The following is a 21,543-nucleotide window of genomic DNA, read 5'->3' on the forward strand; positions in this document are numbered from 1 at the left end:
GTGTGTGTGTGTGTGTGTGTGTGTGTGTGTGTGTGTGTGTGTGTGTGTGTGTGTGTGTGTGTGTGTGTGTGTGTGTGTGTGTGTGTGTGTGTGTGTGTGTGTGTGTGTGTGTGTGTGTGTGTGTGACCCAGCGCCCCCAACAGCAGGTCGGAGCCCTCCCCTAAGCCCCCCCGTCACGCCCTGAGTCTCAAACAAGCTTTTCTTGGAACTAAAACAGAAGCCAAGGTTCACAGCCCCCACACACCCAGAACAGGAGAGGAACGGAGAGGTACACACACACACACACACACGTAGCCGCTGGTTTCACACGTCATAACCACCTTCACACCCTCAGATGACTCCAGTCCGCCGAGGGACAGAGGGGCGTGGAAGATGGGCATCGCTGGGATGATGAGGAAACCGTTTGAGAAGAAACCCCCGGCTGGCGTCACGTTTGGGGTCCGTTTGGACGACTGTCCGCCAGCTCACACCAACAGGGTGCGTTTGGTTCTATTCATCAGTCAGCCTGGAAGGGGGGTGTGAATAATATCACCACCATTTTTTTCTTTGTAAAATCACAATCTCAATTTCATCACGATATTTTTCATTCAAATCATTTCGACTATTTTAAAGTTATTTTTCAGTAAAACAAACCAATTTAAAACCACTGTCCTAAATAGAAAAAATGGATTAAAGATCATTTAAGTCACAATAATGTTCAACATTTTTAAACTGTATGTAAGCAATTTATCAAACTGGTTCCCAGTACAATTAACATCAAACAAGAAGGCTGACTTTTTACGTTGTTTAACTAAAGTAGTGTAGCATTAGCATTAGCATCACATGCTACATAACAAGGCATCATATCAGTCTAGTGATTTCTATTAGTTATTGAGGTAACACACTCATATTAATAAAATCATACTTTAAACAGTGTTTAAACGCCTCATTTCACACAGTTTATACAATCATATCCTTTACAAGATAAAACGTTACTGCTTTGGTTACATTAGGCCTGGGTGATATGGACCAATATTCATATCTATATATTTTTACTCTAAATGGTGATAGACGATATATACTTGATTTATTTATATATTTTTTTTCAATATAGTTTTACAACAAAAAGAATAATGAGTCAAAGTCAGTGGATAAAACTGCAGAACTACATCAACATTTTGTGCCACTTTTGACTTTTTCCTTCTTTTAGGCTGAAATGTGTGATTACATTCTGTAGTGTTGCTAAACCACATTCAGGACGTTGTCCCTTTAAGAAGTATGTAAACACTCCCGTGCTGCACAGAGTCTGACCCCCACTTTTGTTAGTGGAGCATACTTTCTGCTCTGATTGAGCTCTGATTAATTCAAAAGTTATGAATGTAACTACTGTTCTATGAATCCCGAATAACCACCAGAGGCGGTGCTTAAAGCACCTGTTTACTTTGCACATGCACAGTTTGAGTATGCATACTAACAGTGTCACCTGTGACCCAAGAAAGGTAATAAGTTTCGGTGTCACCCGAGGTTCGTTTCCTACAGAATATACAGAACATAAGAATTCTGAGTGTCATGACACTGGTGGTCATTCAGGATTCATAGAACTGTAGTTACATTCATAACTTTCATTTTTTTTCATCCCTGCTGACCGCCAGAGGCGGTGCTTAAAGCACTGAATGACTTATACCAGCGTAGCCACGAGGAATCCCAGACACCAACCTTACTGAGAAGCCTCCGAAGATCTAAGGATCAAGCCCAGTGGTAACGACATCCACATTGTAGAACCTGGAGAATGTGCATGGTGTCATCCATGAGGCAGCAGCACATCTTTCCTCCAGAGGCACTCCCTTAAGGGCAGCACAAGATGTAGACACTCCTGGTAGAATGACAACGCACACCCGATGGTATAGGGCGGCTTGACACCTGATAGGAATGGTGAATAGTATCTACAATCCAGTGAGTTAAGTGCTGCTTAGAGAGAGTAGAGCCATTGTTGGGTCCCCCATAACAAACAAAAAGCTGTGCAGACGTACGAGTGGCTGCAGCCCTGACCGCTTTGATCTGTTCCCATCTCCTCCCAATGGGGGATCAAATCGTGCAAGCCTTATCGGCTGATTAAAATTTGACCTGGACAGCACCTTGGGAATAAAAGCAGCGTTCGGCCGTAACGTGACACCTGGACCATCTGGGTGCCACTTCAGACACGATGGGCTGACCGACAATGCATGCAACTCACCGACACATTTTCCTGCGATGAAGTAAAAATGCAGTTTTACACAACACCCACTGTGGCTCCGCCATCGCCAGGGGTTCAAAGGGAGGCTGACACAAGCTATTCAGCACTAAGTGCAGGTCCCATACAGGCCTCGTGGAGCTGTGCCATTGATGATCCTAGCATGTCGGTCCGTTATTGCAGCCACATAGACTTTTAAGGTGGATGGAACTCCAGAACTTTGGGTAATGAGCAAAGCACTGGGTCCTCCCCATGGTCTTCACACCACTCCACAAACGACTTTCAGCTATTGGCATACTGTAGCCGGGTGGACTGCGCTCTGGCATTCAGGATGTTCTGCCTGACAGGTTTCTGTACATCAGCTCAGTAGTGATTCGGGCCTTTCAGAGGCCAAACACACACTGTACGCGAAGCGGTGAGGATTGGGATGCCAAACCTCGGGAAAATTCAGGTTTGAACTTTTTCAGTGAGTGTTAGATGTTTCAAGTGATTTGTGTTTTCATGATTTTAGAAGTTAAAATCAGATCTGTATGACCTTCAGAAAGGGTGGATCCCATAAGACACCATTCTGTCATTGGTCCTCACGGTGTGATAAAAACGGGTGTGTGTGTGTGTGTGTGTGTGTGTGTGTAGCTGGTTCCGCTCATCGTGGAGGTGTGCTGTCAGGTGGTGGAGGGGCGTGGCCTGGACTACACAGGGATCTACAGAGTCCCTGGAAACAAAACGGCCATTTCTAACATGCAGGAGGAGCTGAACATCAAAGGATTGGTGGACGTGGACACACAGGAGGAGGTGAGGGCGGAGTCAGCATAAGCTAGCAGCAGCTTTAGCATCCATTACCAGTGTGTGTGTGTGTGTGTAGAAATGGAGGGACCTGAACGTCATCAGCAGTCTGCTAAAGTCTTTCTTCAGAGAGCTTCCAGAGCCGTTGTTTACTAACGGTAAGAGAAGATTGACTGTTTTTGTTGTTTCACACAGAGAACACAACCAAATGTACGGCACATTTATCATATATTTTATTATTATGTATTTTATTAATTATATTTTATATACAGGTATTTATGTAATGAATATTTCATTTTTATTTTATTTATTTGTTTCATTAATTTTTTTATGTATTATATATTGTATTATTTTTATTTATTGGTTTTATTAATATATATCTATTTGTTATCTTTATTTTATTTATTATATATTTTAATGTTATATATGTATATATTTTATTAATCATATATTTTATTTATTACATATATATTTTATTTATTATATATATATTTTATTATTATATATTGTATATATTTTATTTCTTTTATTATTTTATTTGTTTCATTTCCACGTCACATTACACTTTTCTGTTTCCTCATTTTTTTCTATATACAGTACTTTACTGGTTCTTAAACTCTACATAGGGTTAATAGTTAACTACTGTAATTAATGAGAAATATATAAATTATTCAGATGATTTACAAAAACAAGATAGTTTCACTGAAATCATGTGATTACATCCCATAGAGCAAAGTTAGCTACATGCTAACCCTTAGCATCCTGTTTACCATTGAAAGATCTCATAGGAAATGGAACGTGTCATACACAAGTATGTGTGTATGAATGAATATTTGTGTGTTCTAACAGAGATGTATGCAGACTTCATCCAGGCCAGCAGAACTGAGGACTCAGTGGAACGTTTAAAGGAACTGAAGAGGCTGGTGAGAAACTTATGTTTAGATGAAAAACACATTTCTAGGACACATTGTTGACCAAAAACTCACTTGGAATCTTTGTATGAAAATATTTAAATTTATAGGTATTCTGGGTATGTATGATTCAGTTTTTCTCAAATGTGGGTACGTGTACCCCTAGGGATACGCGATGGTACTACAGGGGGTACAAGAGGGAGAGGAAAATTAACAAATGAAAGCATTAAAATATGGGGTTTTATAATATTTATTTAATTATACTGAATATTACCAGAAACACAGAATAGGAGAAAAATATGCTGAATAAGAAAAAGAACAAACTACACAGAAAATGATGATAGAAATGATCTTGATGAGAACATCAGGTTCCACATCAGGAGAGAGATTAAAACTATAGAAATACATACAGTCATGGCCAAAAATATTGGCACTTCTGTCAGATAATGAACCACTTCTTTCAGAAAAAAGTTGAAATGACAAATGCATTAGTATTCACATGTTTATTTCTTTTGTTTGCATTGGAACAACAAAAAAACTGATTGAATTCTACACAGAACTCCAAAAATGGACTGAACAAAATGATTGGCATTTCTGGATGTTTTTGGAGTGTACTCTGGGTCCTTGTCCTGCTGGAGGACCTATGACCTCTGACTTTCTGACACTGGCCCTACATTGTGCCCAAAAGTCTTTGGTAGTCTTCAGATTTCATGATGCCATGCACACAGTCACAGCATCCGGTGCAGCAAAGCAACCCCAAAACATCAGTGAACCTCCACCATGTTGGACCTCATTTCATTTTCTGTAAACATGATGTTCTTCACCATAAAGCCAGACTGGAGTTTAGCAAAACTTACCTGAGGAAGCCAGAATCCTTGAGGAGAACGTCCTGTGGACAGATGAGACCAAACTAGAGCTTTTTGGTAAAGAACATCATTGTATTTTTGGCCATGACTTTATTTAAATATTCTTCATGTTTTCACAATTATTCAACAATTGATTGCAGGGATTTTCATCAGCACAACTTTAATTAACCAATGGACTTTAAAATATGAAATATATATATATATATATATATATATATATATATATATACCTCAGACTCTGAAATCTATTTCCACTTTGAACTCTTTTGAAAAATATTTACACATATACATTTTTGGAAAAGTGTATTTTTTTGTATTCATCTGTTTTTTTTCTATATATGAATTAGTTACTTGTAGTTGAAATTGGTGGTTTTATAAAACCATGTGGTCTTGTTAACCTCTACAGTTGTGTTATACATGTTTAATGATTCTTTGAATATAAATAATAATAATAAACCCCTCAGGTTTACCTGCTCCCAGACCATCACTTCCAGACCTTGAAGTTCCTCTGTGCTCACCTGAAGAAGGTTTCAGATAACTGTGAGAAGAACAAGGTGAGGAGCTCTCTCATTGGTCCAGGTGTGGGCGTGTCCACTCCTCTCTGACTCCTCCCCCTCACCTTATCAGATGGAGCCTAGGAACCTGGCCATCATGTTTGGGCCCACGTTGGTCAGAACCAGTGAGGACAACATGGCCAACATGGTAAACCACATGCCGGACCAGTGTAAGATCATAGAGAACCTGATCCAACAACACGACTGGTTCTTCAGTGACCAAGGAGACGAGGAACCAGCGGTGAGCGCAAGTCTGCGTTAGCGCTATGATGCTAACCGTTTTAACATTTCATAAGTAGATGTACTAATATTGTAGATATCTATAATGTTGTAATTACAAGTCAACATATCCATAATATAATTTTGACTAGTTGAAATTCTAATTGTATATATCTATAATTATTATTGTGTGTGTGGGTGTCTAGGCCTCGGTGGAGCAGGAGAACACCGTCCAGTCTCAGCCGGTTCCAAACATTGACCACCTTCTCTCCAACATTGGACGCACCACAGCCTCACCGAGTGAAGTCTCAGGTTAGCACACGTGCTAATGCTAATGACAAACATAGTTTGTCGTCTTTGAGTTAAACTTAGTGTCCCTTTTCTTTTCCTGTTTCTGATCCATCTCTGTGTTTTCCTGGTGTTTACGTTGGTCGACTCCTTCTTTTTCTTTCTTTTTTTTCTCGTGGCGTGATGAAGGTGATGATGACCGGTGCTAACTCTCTCTACCCTTCTGTGTGCAGCGTGTTGTCGTCTCTCTCTCTGTCTCTATCCAGCACTCACACACTCACTGCCACTGTTGCCACAGGCCAGGTGGGCGGAGTCTATCAGTCGATGGCGACCGTGATGGACTCTGTGCTGTCATTGGTGGAGGGCTGGGACTGTAGGAGGAAGGACCAGTGCTGGGCCCACTGTAGCTGCCTAGTGTGTACTAGTGCTCAGCTCTGTTAGATTGGCCCTAGAGAGAGAGAGAGAGAGTCTGTCTGTGTCTGTGTCTGTCTGTCTGTCTGTCTGTCTGTCTGTCTGTCTGTCTGTCTGTCTGTCTGTCTGTCTGTCTGTCTGTCTGTCTGTCTGTCTGTCTGTCTGTCTGTCTGTCTGTCTGTCTGTCTGTCTGTCTGTCTGTCTGTCTGTCTGTCTGTCTGTCTGTCTGTCTGTGTGCGTGCGTGCGTGTGTGTGGAGGGGACACAGTTTCTCTCTCAAAGACCGTTTGCTGTCTGTTGTTGTCTCTAAAGCACCCGTGAGGACCAGTTAGCATGGTACGCTACACTACGGTCGTCTCCAGGTCATGTGACTGTGTCTCATGTACAAACACATCCCAGAGCGCCGCCCGAGCGCTTCCTGCTTTGCTTTCTGTCTGTTTATTTTTTAAAGTGACTTGTTCATTAGCTTCACGTCATAAACACACACACTGATGCTAATCAGCGCTAATGGTTAGCTCTCTGATCAAACATCAAAGTTTTTCAGCAGCTCCTTCAAAACTTTTTTTAGTTCAATTACATTTTCAATTATCCATGTTCAGTTATGGTGACCAGCAATTTTTCCAATTACATATCAAATACAATCATTGTTTTTCCCCTGAAAGTCAATTACAATTACTTTCTCAATTATATTTTACTCTGTGTACATTTTTCTTAAAAAAAACACATTAAAAGGAGAATGATTTTATAACCTGGATCATTAATTGTGGAGATTATGGATGTGACACACATTGGTTGATTCTTGTTAGCTGTTGCTTGGCAACACTGTTCGGTTGGTCTACAGTTTCTGAACAATGGTGGAGTGTAAGGCTAATGGTTGCTATGACAACAGAAACATTTCTTCAGCGTCTCTGAGCCAAATAACGACACTAAGTCAGAGTTATCCAGACGTTGGCTCCATAATATCGGTACAGGATAAACACTGAAAACTTTTACGTTCACACCACATCGAGTGGTAGGAGAGGGATATGTGGGCTAAGCTAATGGGCTAAGCTAATGGACTAAGATAACAGGTTAAGTCAATGGGCTAGGATAAGCTAACGAGTTAAGCTTATGGGTTTGGCTAACAGGCTAATCTAACAGTTTATGCTAATGGGTTAAGCTACTGGGCTAAGATAACGGATTAAGCTAATGGGTTAGGCTAAGCTAACAAGCTAAGCTAATGGGCTAAGCTAACCGGTGAAGCCAATGGGCTAGGCAAAGCTAACTGGCTGAGCTAAGGGGTTAAGCTTATGAGCTAAGCCAAGCTGACGGGCTAAGCTAACGGGTAATCCAATGGGCTAGGCTAAGCTAATAAGTTAAGCTAACAAGTTAAGCCAATGGGCTAAGATAACGGATTAATCTAACAGTTTAAACCAATGGGTTAAGCTAAAGGGGTAAAGCCAATGGACTAAGCTAACGGGCTAAACTAACGATTAAAGCCAATGGGCTAAGCTAACGGGCTAATCTAACATCTTAAGACAATGGGCTAAGCTAATGAGATAAGGAAAGGAACAAGGAGGAGAGATTCAGGGTAGTAAATGTAAAGAGTGGAGAAGAGTTGATTATTGTAAAGTGAGATGTGTAGTTATAGTTGTGTATATTGTTTTATTGTGTTGTGTAATCAATCCAGTCAGGTGACCAGTGTGAAGCGTAGGTATAATGGTGGTGGGTGTGGTCAGAGGGAAGGAGTGAGTGGTAAAACCTAAAACAGGTATTTAGGATCAACGTGTCTAAAGTTAAGCCCAGTTTTATCTACAGTCTAAGACATGTCAGTGTATCATAGACATATGTATGTGTAAGAACCTCTACTGTAAACCCAAGCTCTGCCCCGGAAACGAAGATGTAGCCAGGCTAGCAGAGAGAGTGGGGGCCAGGGAGCCCCAGGCACCCCCCCCAAGGCTGAGCAGCCACCCAGCCACTGCCCCCCACATACACATCCAAGACAGCCCCAAGGAGTCTAACGGGTTAAGCTAATGGGCTAATCTAACGGGCTAAGCTAACAGGTTTAGCCAATGGGCTAAGCTAACAAGCTAAACTAACGGGTTAAGCCAATGGGCTAGGCTAAGTTAACGGGCTAAGCTAAGGAGTTAAGCTAACGGTTTAATCTAATGGGCTAAGTGGTTGAATGCAGTTTGTAAACATACGTGTTCAGATCACTACTATGTTTCTGTTTACAGGGGATACTATGGGGGTGTCATGGCACTAACCACACCCCCACCACATTGTTCCCTCTTATTTCCTTGAGGCTAAATGATGAACTCTGTCAGGAGAACTTACCTGTTGGTTCAGGTGCTGATCATCATCCAATCAATGAACACATCCTTTCACGCAGCTTTCATCACAGTTTATAACCATATTTGTCACTTCTAACACCTAACTACTCAGCCATGGCTCGTTTCTGCTGCTAACAACAGGCTAATTGTGATGCTGAGTGGGTGCAGGGAGGTTCATAAGAAGCAGGAAGTTGGTGATATTTAATCATCTCCTAACATATAACCTTTATCACTGAGGGAGGAGTTACACATGGCTGCTAAAAAACTACACCTCTTGTTACGCCTCGACCTCCCACAATGCACCAGTTATTTAAAGACACAGGCTGTAACCATCAAGCAATGTGTGTCATATCCTTTATGATCAAAGTGTGTATGTTGTTGTTTTAGATTTTTACATTTACATTTATAATAATATACGTTGTAACTATGCACAAGTTAGATTTTTTCAATAGTTATGAACTATTGAAAAGAGTAATTGTCCCCAACCCTGTATGTTTGTACAATTACATTTACGTCTTCAATTATCCATGTTCAATTACAACTACATTATAATTACAGCATTTTTTCATAATTACAATTAAAATTATAATTTTTCCCCTGAGAGTCAATTGCAATTACTAAAGTTAAATTCCAATTAATCATTAATTACTGAGCCTTTAATAAATAAACCCATTCAACGTAATCTTCCTCTTCCTCCTTCAATTATCTGAACTTTATTACGTGCCAATTACAACTATGCCATAATTGTAATTAATGATCAATTACGTGATTCCAATTAAAATTGAGCCCAACCCTGATTGATCATTGGTGGAGATTAAAGAGCAACATTTACTCATGAATCATTTAAAGATCATTATTGATCATGTGAGAATGGACTCCACATCCCACAATGCACTGCACCAAACCTTTACATCAGAGAGTGTTTATTTAGAATAAATCATCTTATTAACATTTAACCAATGGTTCCAGACCCTTTATGGGTCGTGACCCTATTTCTACATCACAAAGTTCTGGTTGATCATGAGCAGCTCAGATATTTTTATACTGTTTTAAGTAAAAGTTTTGAATACAGTTGTTTAAGATTGTCATGGTTTGATTTTTTATTTTTTATCTATCATTTAATGATTAGAATTGAATAATTAAAAAATGAAGATATATACTTTAATCAGTCATTTATTTTGTATGTTTCTTTCAGGCATTTTGTGTGTTTTTAGTCGTCTTGTGCAACTTTTGGGTAATTTTGTGTTTCTGTTCACATTTTAAATTTCTTTTGTTATTTTTGTGTATGTTTGTTGTCCTTTTGTCAATGTTTCTTTTGTTTTATATTTTTGTGTGTTTCATTTAATTATTTTGTTTGTTTTCTTTGGGGACCACACAAGATTAGACCGTGGGCCGCATGTGGCCCCCGAGCCTCCTGTTGCCTATATCTGAGCTATAGGTGATAAATTGAGCTGTATATATATATATATATATATATATATATATATAATTAGTAATTACTACACATTTCAGGCAACCCCATGTTGAAAAACACTGCAGTATACATTTGTTAACTACACAGGAGAGAAGTCATGCTAACAAGCTAACGGCTAACTAACGGTATTTCACTAACAGCTCTCACTACACATCATTGATTAAATTCTGTTTTTAATTCATATTATTGATTGATTTGTTGACGTTTATGAGCTCAGATATTGTTTCATTCAGTCTGTGAACGTTTTTTGTCTGATTAGTTTGGATTTATTATTTAGTACACACACACACACACACACACACGTCAGCTCCTCTGATATGTTTGAGTTGGGAAGCCCCGCCCCCTGCTGGTCAGTGGCTCCATATGCTGCTCTGTGACGTGAGCATGAGCTCTCTCTCGCTCTTCGTGCTTCCTCATCCTCATCACATCTTAGGCCCCGCCTTCTTTCCTGGTCGTACGCCTGCAGACGTTTGCTAACATCTGTTTGTTTTTGCAGACTCAGCATGTAGTGACTCGTCCAAACCAAAGGTAAACACTGTGAAGCTTTGTTACTTGTTTCCCGTTGGCCACGCCCCTCTCACTCACTTTGTGTGTGTGTGTGTGTGTGTGTGTGTGTGTGTGTGTGTGTGTGTGTGTGTGTGTGTGTGTGTGTGTGTGTGTGTGTGTGTGTGTGTGTGTGTGTGTGTGTGTGTGTGTGTGTGTGTGTGTGTGTGTGTGTTCAGGGTCTGTGGGGCTCTGGGAGGGACCACGTCAGCAGAGAGATGCTACGCTCCTCCTTCTTCGCCAACCGTAAACGTAAGAAGTCTAAAGACAAAACTCAGCTCAGCAGCTCTGACGACGACCTGGACTCAGTGTTGGTGGGGGAGGAGCTACAGGCTCCGCCCACTTGGTCTTCACAAAAGGAGGAGGTAGAGGGGCTGAGGCGGATCTTCCAGGACCAGCTGGACACCGCTGACGCAAAGGAGGCAGTTCTTCCTGAGAGCCCCACCTCTCCGCCCTCTGCCCCAGCGCTCCCCCAGCGACCCCCGTCCGAGCCGCCGTCTGCCTGTGACGACACGGTGTCCGACCTTGGCACCATGAACAGTACCTGCTCACAGGCGTCGGCGCCCAGAGGGAGGCGGGGCAGGGCGGGGCCTGACGTGTGCTCCATCACGTCCGACTACTCCACCACCTCCTCCGCCACCTTCCTGACCGCTGCGCTCAGCATGTCCGAGAGCCGTGGAGACGACGCCGACGACGAGAGGAGCGAGCTGGTGAGCGAGGGGCGGCCGGTGGACACGGACAGCGAGGGCGAGCTGTCTTTGTTTGCAGTGGAGAGGGAGGAGCCCCGCCCACTGTCGTCCTACCGCCTCATCGAGGGCGACACGCTGAGCAGGAAGAAAACAGCTCAGCACAAAACGGACAGCGAGTCATCGCTGGATGCCAACAGGACGCCGCACGCCCTAGAACCTGCTCAGAACCGCTCCACGGGAAGCCTTAGCTCCTCCTCCCGCAGCGAGCTGGACAAGGCGGAGCCAACGTGGAAGTTAAAGATCACCGATCGGCTGAAGGTGCGCCTCAGGGTGTCGGCGGACGACATGTTCGGCGTGGGTAGCCAACGGACGCCCGAGGGTCGCAGCAAGAAGAAGAACATCCGCCGCCGCCACACCATGGGCGGACAGAGGGACTTTGCTGAGCTGTCCGTCCTGGGGGTGTGGTCTGAGGAGGCGGGGCTGTCGGCTGTGGACCGCCTCAAACCCAAGTGCAGCTCGCAGGACTTCTCTATTAGGGAGTGGATCGCAAGAGAGCGCCATCGCACCAGCAACCCCGAGGTCAGCCTGGAGCCCAGCGAGGCCCAGGGCGCCACGCACGCCACTAGCATCACGAGCCTCAGCGCTTCCTGCTCGTCCGAACGAACACTCAACGGCGACGCCCCCCTGAGTAAGAACCTGAGCCTGTCAGCCACCGCCCACCCCCACAAGCTAACCGGTTCTCAGGTGGTTCACTCACGCTTCTACCAGTGCCTGTGACTCAGAGAGCATGCTGGGTAATTCTAATCAGCAGCGCCCCCTGGAGGATGTTTACCACAACAATGAGCTCACCCTAAGTTAGCTTTGTTAGCTAGCAGGCTTTTAGCTCTAGTTAGTTTTTGCTAGCTCAGTTTTATTTCCTCTTCCTGTGACTCTGAGGGTCGAGGACAGCCAATCACAATCAGTTTGCTTTGATCAGTGCCGCGTGTCGTGATGCACGTGTGGTCAGTTTGATACACACGTGCATTTCACTGATGATGATGAATAAACCAGTGACGCTGGGATTGGACCAGAACTGCCTTTGAAGTTGAACCAATAGGAAGCAGAGGAACCAAATGAAGAATGTACAGACTGTGGTACTGTGTGTGTGTGTGTGTGTGTGTGTGTGTGTGTGTGTGTGTGTGTGTGTGTGTGTGTGTGTGTGTGTGTGTGTGTGTTAAACCCATAAAACCTTTTCTTTGTTTTTATCCAAACTGTAGAGAACAGAAGGTGTTTGAGTTCCTGCTGTAGAACAATAGGAAGAATAGAAGCTGATAAAAGGGAATAAAGGTGTGTTTGTTGGTTCTAGTCCTCCATCAAAGGTACAAACCAGTCTCCTGTGCTTGGTTCCATCCAATGACGTGAAGGAGAACGTACTTCCTGTTCCTGATCTCTGAGCGTGTGCCATGTGACATTTTAATGTGAACAATGTTTTTACCGTGAGCTTCCATTCCTCCTCTCACCATGATCTTAAACACTTTTCTACATTTTATCATCACAAATCGCTCGTTATTTGACATATTTTAATAGAACTTGAATTTGAAGCTGTTTGTAAAAAGAGTGACGTGTACAGGAAGTAGCTTTACTCTTCATCTCCATAGTTTCACTACAGTGTGATGATGATGATGATGAAGACGACTGCTGTGGATACTTTGGTACTGTGTGTGTGTGTGTGTGTGTGTGTGTGTGTGTGTGTGTGTGTGTGTGTGTGTGTGTGTGTGTGTGTGTGTGTGTGTGTGTGTGTGTGTGTGTGTGTGTGTGTGTGTGTGTGTGTGTGTGTGTGTGTGTGTGTGTGTGTGTGTGTGTGTGCGACAAACTCCTGAAACACTGGAAATAAACTTTCAACAGTCGACAAAGCTTTGAGTTGGTTTGTCCTCTTAAACCAGTTTACACTTAAACCAGTTTAAACCTAAACCAGTTTACACTTAAACCAGTTTAAACCTAAACCAGTTTACACTTAAACCAGTTTAAACCTAAACCAGTTTACACTTAAACCAGTTTAAACCTAAACCAGTTTACACTTAAACCAGTTTAAACCTAAACCAGTTTACACTTAAACCAGTTTAAACCTAAACCAGTTTAAAACTAAACCAGTTTACACTTAAACCAGTTTAAACCTAAACCAATTTACACTTAAACCAGTTTAAACCTAAACCAGTTTACACTTAAACCAGTTTAAACCTAAACCAGTTTAAACTTAAACCAGTTTACACCAACACATGCTACTTCTAATGCTAATGATTGTTTGAAAATGTCAAAGATCCAGTAAAAAGATCCAGAGATGAAAGCACTTTAATACATTTCAAAATGCTTTATATACACAAGTAGCACATGAAGACGTAGTATGTACACACACACACACACACACACACACAATTAATGCAGGATTTTCTGGAAGAAAAGAGAAAAAGTCCAGATTTTTGGGGTAAAATGTGAGGAGAGAGAACGATCTCTGTCCTTCATCATCATCATCCTCTTCATCACATTAAGGCACGGCGACCAAATGTCCAACGTGTTCTAAAGCAACACACACACACACACACACACACACAGAGGGGGGTTGTGCTATAACTCATGTCCACCAGAGGGCGCTCTAACTATCATCTTCATCCTCCTCCTCTTCCTCCTGCTGCTGCTGCTTCCTCAGGGTCTCTGGTTCTCTGAAACACTCCTGGAAGAAGTTGACCAGAGCCTGACTGAGGTGCTGCCGTGTGGCCCCAGAGTGCAGGAAGTGGCCCTCGTCAGGGTAGATCTGTCACAATAAAGGTCCGCGCTTATAACAGTATTTTACTTTCATTTAAACTGAAAATATGAAATTATTTAACAAAATGTTTTGAAAGTGGGTCGTTCCATAATAATGTTCACGCACTTTGGTTCCCAAAAATTCAGAAATGTTTACCAGTTGTTATTCAATATTCCTACTGTAAATGTTTACTTTGATCTGATCAATACTTTATGAGATATGGATAATGTAGTGAGGTCTTATGTGTTTCAGGCTCAAACATTCAAAATATAAATGTAGAACATGAGAAATGTGTTCATAATAAATATGTTTTTCTAATCAATAACTGATTATCAGACACAGAGCTAAGCTACAATAACATCATATAAAGGATTATTAATATTCACCAGTGGTGAAATAACCCAACGTTTGAGACCAAAATAAAAAATAGTTTAATATTCCAATAAACAGTAACATTTATATTATAAATTAAAACATCAGATTATTTATTACATGTAGTTATGAACCAATGAAAATAATAAAGTATATGTTCATATTTCCAGAGCGTGTGAGTCTAGAACCAATGTATATCTGTGACTAATCATTAGTGATGTGAACAGTCTATGTTCATAGCTCTATGCTGATCACATTACAGGGAGCTGAGACATATGCTAAGTAGTTTACTGAACATGTTCCAGACCCAAACACACACTGACTTAGTGACTATTTAGAGGAGCTGACATGTCCACCAGATAGGATGTATAGCAGATCTATGTCTATATTCTGAGAGAGTGGGTGGAGCTTATTACTATACCATATTTACCTTTATATGTGATGGAGTTACAGACATATTGGAAGCAAAGGACACACCCTCACTACATAATCCATATCTATAAAGTATTGATCAGATCAAACTAAACATTTACAGTGTAAATATTAATAATTATATAACTATTGGTTAATGAAAAATCAAGGTTTTTGTTTTAAACCAAAGTGTGTGAAACATTTATATAAATATATATATATATATATATTTATATATAAATATATATGACATTTGTCCTAAAAAAAAACAAGCTCCTTAGAAAACTTCAATAAATGTAAAGTTCTACTTACAAATAAATCTGATATTATTTTGCTTTGATGTGATATAAAATGACTCCAAATGTCTGAATAATTCCCATGAAAAGTTTCTATTTTTGAATAATCTTAAATTTATTGAACATTTTCTAACGTTGAACTCAATCAGTTGTTCAGTCGACTTTAAAACAGACCAATGAACATCCTGCTCAGGAGCGTGTTCGTCCAATCACAGCTGAGCGTTTTTTGTCACATGACAGAAGCTAATGATGGTGTGTGTGTGGGCGTGGCTTACCTGCAGTGTGTAGTTGGTCTTCTCGCTGATTAAATGGTTGATGAATTTGGCCGTGTGTTGGAAGTGAACTTTCTCTGTGGAGAGCAGATCACACACATCAGATGCTAACGCTAATGCTAAAATTAGCTGGTCGCTCATACCGTCTGCTGTGGGATGGATGATCAGATATTGTTTGTTCATCAGCTGACTCGCTCTGTGTGCTAGGCTCGCCATCTGAGGGAAGCCAACAGATACCACAGCACACCTCAGTCAGCTACACACTAGCATTCAAGCTTCAGAGGTTTAGAATCAAGACATGGAACAGCTTCTTTGTGTCGGACGGAAACTCACCGAGTAAACACGAGAGTCCGTCTTTGTGCCGAGATATCGTTCAGAAAACGCAGACGCTACAAAAGATAAAACGTTTAAACAACTAAATAATGTTTATTATTTCATCACTAAGTGCAAACAATGTGTAACATGAATAAATAATATATTATAATTAACTAAGATATATTCATGCTTTTATGGATGTTTAGTAAACTTTCTAAAACAAATGTGTTTTTGTATTAAAATAAAAACGTCCAGAACATTCCAGAGAAATATAAACTGAACAGTGTAAAATATTTATAATATCTGTAAATATCATGAAATAAACAGAACAACTGATGAATTTAGTCTGAAATAGTTTTTCTACATAACAGTTGATAAGTTGGGTCAGACGATGCTATCTGTAGCAGTGCTTCTAGCCCCGCCCACATCCTCTACCACAGAGTGGTCGACTGTCACTACAATCATTTATCACTGACTTTGTTCATTTGTCACTCATGGATTTATTATTGGTTCTGAACCCTGTCTGAGTGTCAGTGTGGATTGGAGACACTGTCTGCTCCACTAGGACCATTGTCCCTGCTAGCTGCTACATGTTAGCATTGATGTGCTAGCTGCTACATGTTAGCACTGAGGTGTTAGCTGCAACATGTTAGCATTGAGGTGCTAGCTGCAACATGTTAGCATTGAGGTGCTAGCTGCTACATGTTAGCATTGAGGTGTTAGCTGCAACATGTTAGCATTGAGGTGCTAGCTGCTACATGTTAGCATTGAGGTGTTAGCTGCAACATGTTAGCATTGAGGTGTTAGCTGCTACATGTTAGCATTGAGGTGTTAGCTGCAACATGTTAGCATTGAGGTGTTAGCTGCTACATGTTAGCATTGAGGTGCTAGCTGCTACATGTTAGTATTGAGGTGTTAGCTGCTACAAGTTAGCATTGAAGTGTTAGCTGCTACATGTTAGCATTGAGGTGTTAGCTGCTACATGTTAGCATTGAGGTGCTAGCTGCTACATGTTAGCATTGAGGTGTTAACTGCTACATGTTAGCATTGAGGTGTTAGCTGCAACATGTTAGCATTGAGGTGCTAGCTGCTACATGTTAGCATTGAGGTGTTAGCTGCAACATGTTAGCATTGAGGTGTTAGCTGCTACATGTTAGTATTGAGGTGTTAGCTGCTACAAGTTAGCATTGAAGTGTTAGCTGCTACATGTTAGCATTGAGGTGTTAGCTGCTACATGTTAGCATTGAGGTGCTAGCTGCTACATGTTAGCATTGAGGTGCTAGCTGCTACATGTTAGCATTGAGGTGTTAGCTGCTACAAGTTAGCATTGAGGTGTTAGCTGCTACATGTTAGCATTGAGGTGTTAGCTGCTACATGTTAGCATTGATGTGTTAACTGCTACATGTTAGTATTGATGAGTTAGCTGCTACATGTTAGCATTGAGGTGTTAACTGCTACATGTTAGCATTGATGAGTTAGCTGCTACATGTTAGCATTGAGGTGTTAACTGCTACATGTTAGCATTGATGAGTTAGCTGCTACATGTTAGCATTGAGGTGCTAGCTGCTACATGTTAGCATTGAGGTGCTAGCTGCTATATGTTAGCATTGAGGTGCTAGCTACTACATGTTAACATTGATGAGTTAGCTGCTACATGTTAGCATTGAGGTGCTAGCTGCTACATGTTAGCATTGATGTGTTAGCTGCTATATGTTAGCATTGAGGTGCTACCTGCTATATGTTTAGCATTGAGGTGCTAGCAGCTACATGTTTAGCATTAAGGTGCTAGCTGCTTCATGTTTAGCATTAAGGTGCTAGCTGCTACATGTTTAGCATTAAGGTGCTAGCTGCTACATGTTTAGCATTAAGGTGCTAGCTGAGGAAAAAAAAAAGCGATTAACTGTGTTATCTTTTTGTAATTAATTAATCACAATTAACGCGATAGTCCCAGCCCTAGTAAACACAGATTTATTCAGCAGGTTAATGGGAATCAAACACAGACGTTACCGTAGAGCTGAAAGTCTGTGATGGGAGAGACGGCCGTCCCACATTTGAGTTGGTTAAAGTTTTCAGAGCTGAGGAGCAGAGTAGCTAGGTATCCTCCATAGGCCTGAGGACGCACACACACACACAATGTTCACACACTTCCTCTTCCTCATCACAGCGAGGATGAGGAACCAACCTTTCCGTAGACGCCCATCCGACTCTTATCAACGTACGGCTCTTTGGAAATGAACCTGGAGACACAGTGAGAGCTCAGTGTCACACACATGCACACACACAAACACACACACACGCACGCACACACGTACACGCATGCACACACACGCACGCACGCACGCACACACACACACACACACACACACGCACGCACGCACGCACGCACGCACGCACACACACACACACACACACATGCACACACACAGACACACACACACACACACACACTATGGGGGGTGGATCCATTCTAAATTCATACACACCAGTCTAACACACGTGTACGTGTCTAACTTTCACTAAACTTACCTAATGTCAGCTATAGTGATCATGTGACCTTCACTATGTAGCACCGTCTGTGTGACATGTAAACACTTAGAAATAATATTAGGCGTCCACGCGTACACACGTGTGCACATCAGTAAGTGTGTGTGTGTGTGCGTGAGTGTTGCATTCTGTCCAATCACAGCAATGATCTGACTCAGAGTGTAACACTACAGTCACTACCACTCTATGGACGAGTGTAGTGACACAGACTGTAACCACACTAAATGGTGGTCTGTTATACACACACACACACACACACCTGCACGCGTGTATACAAGTGTTTACATGTCACGTAGACGGTGCTACATAGTGAAGGTCACCTGATCACTATAGCTTCACTCACTACACAGCTGTGTCTACGTGTGACTGATATATTTATGTTGTTAGGTGTACATCCAGATGTGGTGTAGGTGTGCATTAGATTGAAGCCTTTTTTCCATCTCTAATGTGTTTTCTGTCCACATTTACTGCAGTGATGATCTCTCCGTGTGTGTTTGCACCTCTTCCTCAGTCGTGGTATTTTCTGCTACTAAAGCTATCACCGCAAACAGTTCCAGATTTCATGAATCACATTACGTCCACTGCATTAATTTATTTGCATTTACTCCTCCCATATTTTTGCTTCCACCTACAAAGCATATTCATCAGAGGGAAATGCACTAAATGGAATGAAGGCGCATTTGGAAGCGCAGCGGCGGCGCACACCTGATTTCTTGGGCTTTGTATTCCTTATTAGTGCGTGGCGTGACGTTTGCACACGTTTTAATATCACTAAACCTTTTGTGAATCTGCTCCCCTGAGTCCGTCGGAGTGAATAGCTCAAACCAATCCCTTAGTCTAAACATGTAGATATGAATGTAATCTGTAGGATGTTGTGTTTCACAAACCCAACCTGAGCGCCTCCAGCTGGTCCCGCTCCTCCAGTTTTCCAAGTCTTCGGCGCACCTTGTGGAGCAGGTTGGTTCCCTGGAAGCCGCTGCCATGGCCATCAAAGCGGACGACGATGGCGCTGAAGCTGCTGACCAGGACGGTAGCCCAGTCCAGCAGGAAGCGCTCGGTCACCATCTGACCCCCGGGGGTCCCGTCACTGCGAGGGGGCGACCACAGTCAGTGAGCATGCAGTGACAGTGAGAGCAACACTTACTGTAGATGACACTCACACCAGCAGCAACAGAGGGTAGTGAGCTGTCTCCACGAAGCCTGCAGGCTTCAGGACCTGCATGGTCAGAGCTAGAAGACAACGCACAATGTTAGCATAATCTTAGGATGCCGTTAGCACGGTCCACCAACGTACACATCAACACGCACTGTAGTCGTCGATCACCAGCTTCTCATACTCCACTCTGGGCATCTGCATGTTGGTGTACGTGTCGTTCACAAGCTCGTTCGTCTCCACTTCCAAAATCTCTGCATAGCCACAAAGAAAACCATTTAAAATCTTTTGAAGCAGGAGCAACATCATGTGACAAAGTGATTCTCAACAAGTGGTTATCACTCACTGCGTGTGTCCCCTGTGCTGTAGACGCACACACTCGGGACGGCTGGACCTACAGATGACAGACAGACAGGAAGCTTTCTGTCGTTTTTCATCATTTGACAGTCGTGAGCTGTAGCATTAGCACTTGCATTAGCATTCAATCAATCAATCAATCAATCAATCTTTTATTTGTATAGCGCCAAATCATAACCAATGGTATCTCAAGACACTTTACAGTAGAGCAGTCTTAAGGACGGACTCTTCATTTTATGGATACACACATATGCATATATACGTATATACACATACATATGTATCCCACACCCAACATGAATTCATCATGGCGGCAAGGAAAACCTTCTGTTAAGCAGCAGGAACCTTGTGTGGATCCCATTCCTATGATGAACAGCCATCCACGTTATGCTGTGTTGGGTGTGTGCAGAGGAAAGGGTGGAGACAGAGTTGTTGAGACTCTGTAACTCCACACTGAGGATCCCACGGACCTGCAAGACAAAAGCCAGAAGGAGAACAGGAGCAAACACACAAGGGAAGAAGCAGACATAGAGGGAGTGTTTGAAAGAGGAATGGGACCCTCTCCGGTCCCTCTCTAACCTAAATGACCTCTCTCTTAACGCCCTCTCCAACCTCTCTCCAACCGAGCATGCCAGACCCCCCCCCCGGCAGTCTATGCCTATTGCATCTTAATTATGAGCTATGAGCTGGTTCCTAACTAAAAGCTTTATCAAAGAGGAATGTTTTGAGCCTAACCTTAAAGGTAGAGAGGGTGTCTGCCCCCCGAACCGTGGTTGGTAGATGGTTCCAGAGAAGTGGGGCCTGATAACTGAAAGCTCTTCCTCCTATACTACTTTTAGAGACAAATGGAACAACGAGTAGTCCAGCATTTTGAGAGCGTAGTGTTCTGGGGGGATTGTATGGCACTACAAGCTCCTTGAGATAGACTGGTGCCTGTCCATTTAGGGCTTTATAAGTGAGAAGAAGAATCTTGAATTCTATTCTATATTTTATGGGAAGCCAATGCAGAGAGGCTAATACAGGAGTAATGTGATCTCTTCTCCTAGTTTTAGTCAGTACACATGCTGCAGCATTTTGAACCAGCTGAAGTGTCTTAAGCGACTTGCTCGGGCAGCCTGCTAAAAGAGAATTACAATAATCCAGTCTAGAGGTAACAAAAGCATGGACTAGTTTTTCGGCGTCGCCCTGAGACAGGATAGATCTGATTTTAGCAATGTTACGGAGATGAAAGAAGGCAGTTCTTGAAGTTTGTTTTATGTGAGAGTTGAAGGATAAGTCCTGATCAAATAGAACCCCAAGGTTTCTAACAGTTGTGCTTTGTGCCAGAGTAATGCCATCTAGGGCAGTTAGGCTAGCATAACTTTCTCTAAGGTGTCGTGGGCCCAGTACAATGACCTCAGTCTTGTCTGAGTTGAGAAGAAGAAAATTTTGGTCCATCCAGGCCCTAATGTCCTTTAGACAGGCCTCAAGTTTAGATAGCTGATTTGTCTCACCTGGCTTCATTGATACATACAGTTGGGTATCATCAGCATAGCAGTGAAAGTTAACAGAGTATTTTCTCATAACATTACCAAGGGGGATCATATAGATACAGAAGAGGATTGGACCTAGCACAGAGCCCTGAGGAACCCCGTAGTTTACTTTAGTGTACACAGAAGACGTATTATTCACGTGTACAAACTGGTACCTATCAGATAGGTAGGACTTAAACCAGTTTAGGGCAGTCCCTGTGATTCCAAGTAATTCCTCTAATCTCTCTAGTAGAATATAGTGATCTATAGTGTCA

At 42.3% G+C, this 21,543-nt stretch overlaps 2 protein-coding genes across 7 annotated transcripts in view; one reads left to right on the forward strand and one right to left on the reverse strand.

The window, feature by feature from the left end:
• Nucleotides 1-13,144, forward strand: part of arhgap21b (Rho GTPase activating protein 21b) — a 75,598-nt gene extending 62,454 nt beyond the window's left edge. Inside the window, 10 exon segments of the mRNA XM_028471926.1 lie at nt 132-268; nt 335-477; nt 2,843-3,001; nt 3,072-3,150; nt 3,842-3,915; nt 5,234-5,323; nt 5,397-5,564; nt 5,749-5,854; nt 10,523-10,554; nt 10,749-13,144. Of these exon segments, the coding sequence (XP_028327727.1) occupies nt 132-268; nt 335-477; nt 2,843-3,001; nt 3,072-3,150; nt 3,842-3,915; nt 5,234-5,323; nt 5,397-5,564; nt 5,749-5,854; nt 10,523-10,554; nt 10,749-12,035 (2,275 nt within the window). The 3' untranslated portion in view covers nt 12,036-13,144.
• Nucleotides 13,145-13,641: 497 nt separating this feature from the next.
• LOC114478733 (dipeptidyl aminopeptidase-like protein 6) overlaps nt 13,642-21,543 on the reverse strand; it is a 133,846-nt gene continuing 125,944 nt past the window's right edge. For 3 of the 6 annotated variants that reach the window (XM_028471929.1, XM_028471928.1, XM_028471930.1), the window contains 10 exons: nt 19,747-19,794; nt 19,556-19,654; nt 19,408-19,477; nt 19,140-19,334; nt 17,886-17,940; nt 17,711-17,813; nt 15,722-15,777; nt 15,532-15,604; nt 15,392-15,465; nt 13,642-14,046 (listed from right to left, as the gene is read on the reverse strand). In XM_028471929.1, the coding sequence (XP_028327730.1) occupies nt 13,888-14,046; nt 15,392-15,465; nt 15,532-15,604; nt 15,722-15,777; nt 17,711-17,813; nt 17,886-17,940; nt 19,140-19,334; nt 19,408-19,477; nt 19,556-19,654; nt 19,747-19,794 (932 nt within the window). In that variant the 3' untranslated portion in view covers nt 13,642-13,887. The remainder of the gene's footprint in view (nt 14,047-15,391; nt 15,466-15,531; nt 15,605-15,721; nt 15,778-17,710; nt 17,814-17,885; nt 17,941-19,139; nt 19,335-19,407; nt 19,478-19,555; nt 19,655-19,746; nt 19,795-21,543) is intronic. The other 3 variants (XM_028471931.1, XM_028471933.1, XM_028471932.1) reach the window with 1 other exon arrangement.

This window comes from Gouania willdenowi, chromosome 17 (assembly GCF_900634775.1).
Source record: "Gouania willdenowi chromosome 17, fGouWil2.1, whole genome shotgun sequence".
Classification (NCBI taxonomy): domain Eukaryota; kingdom Metazoa; phylum Chordata; class Actinopteri; order Blenniiformes; family Gobiesocidae; genus Gouania; species Gouania willdenowi.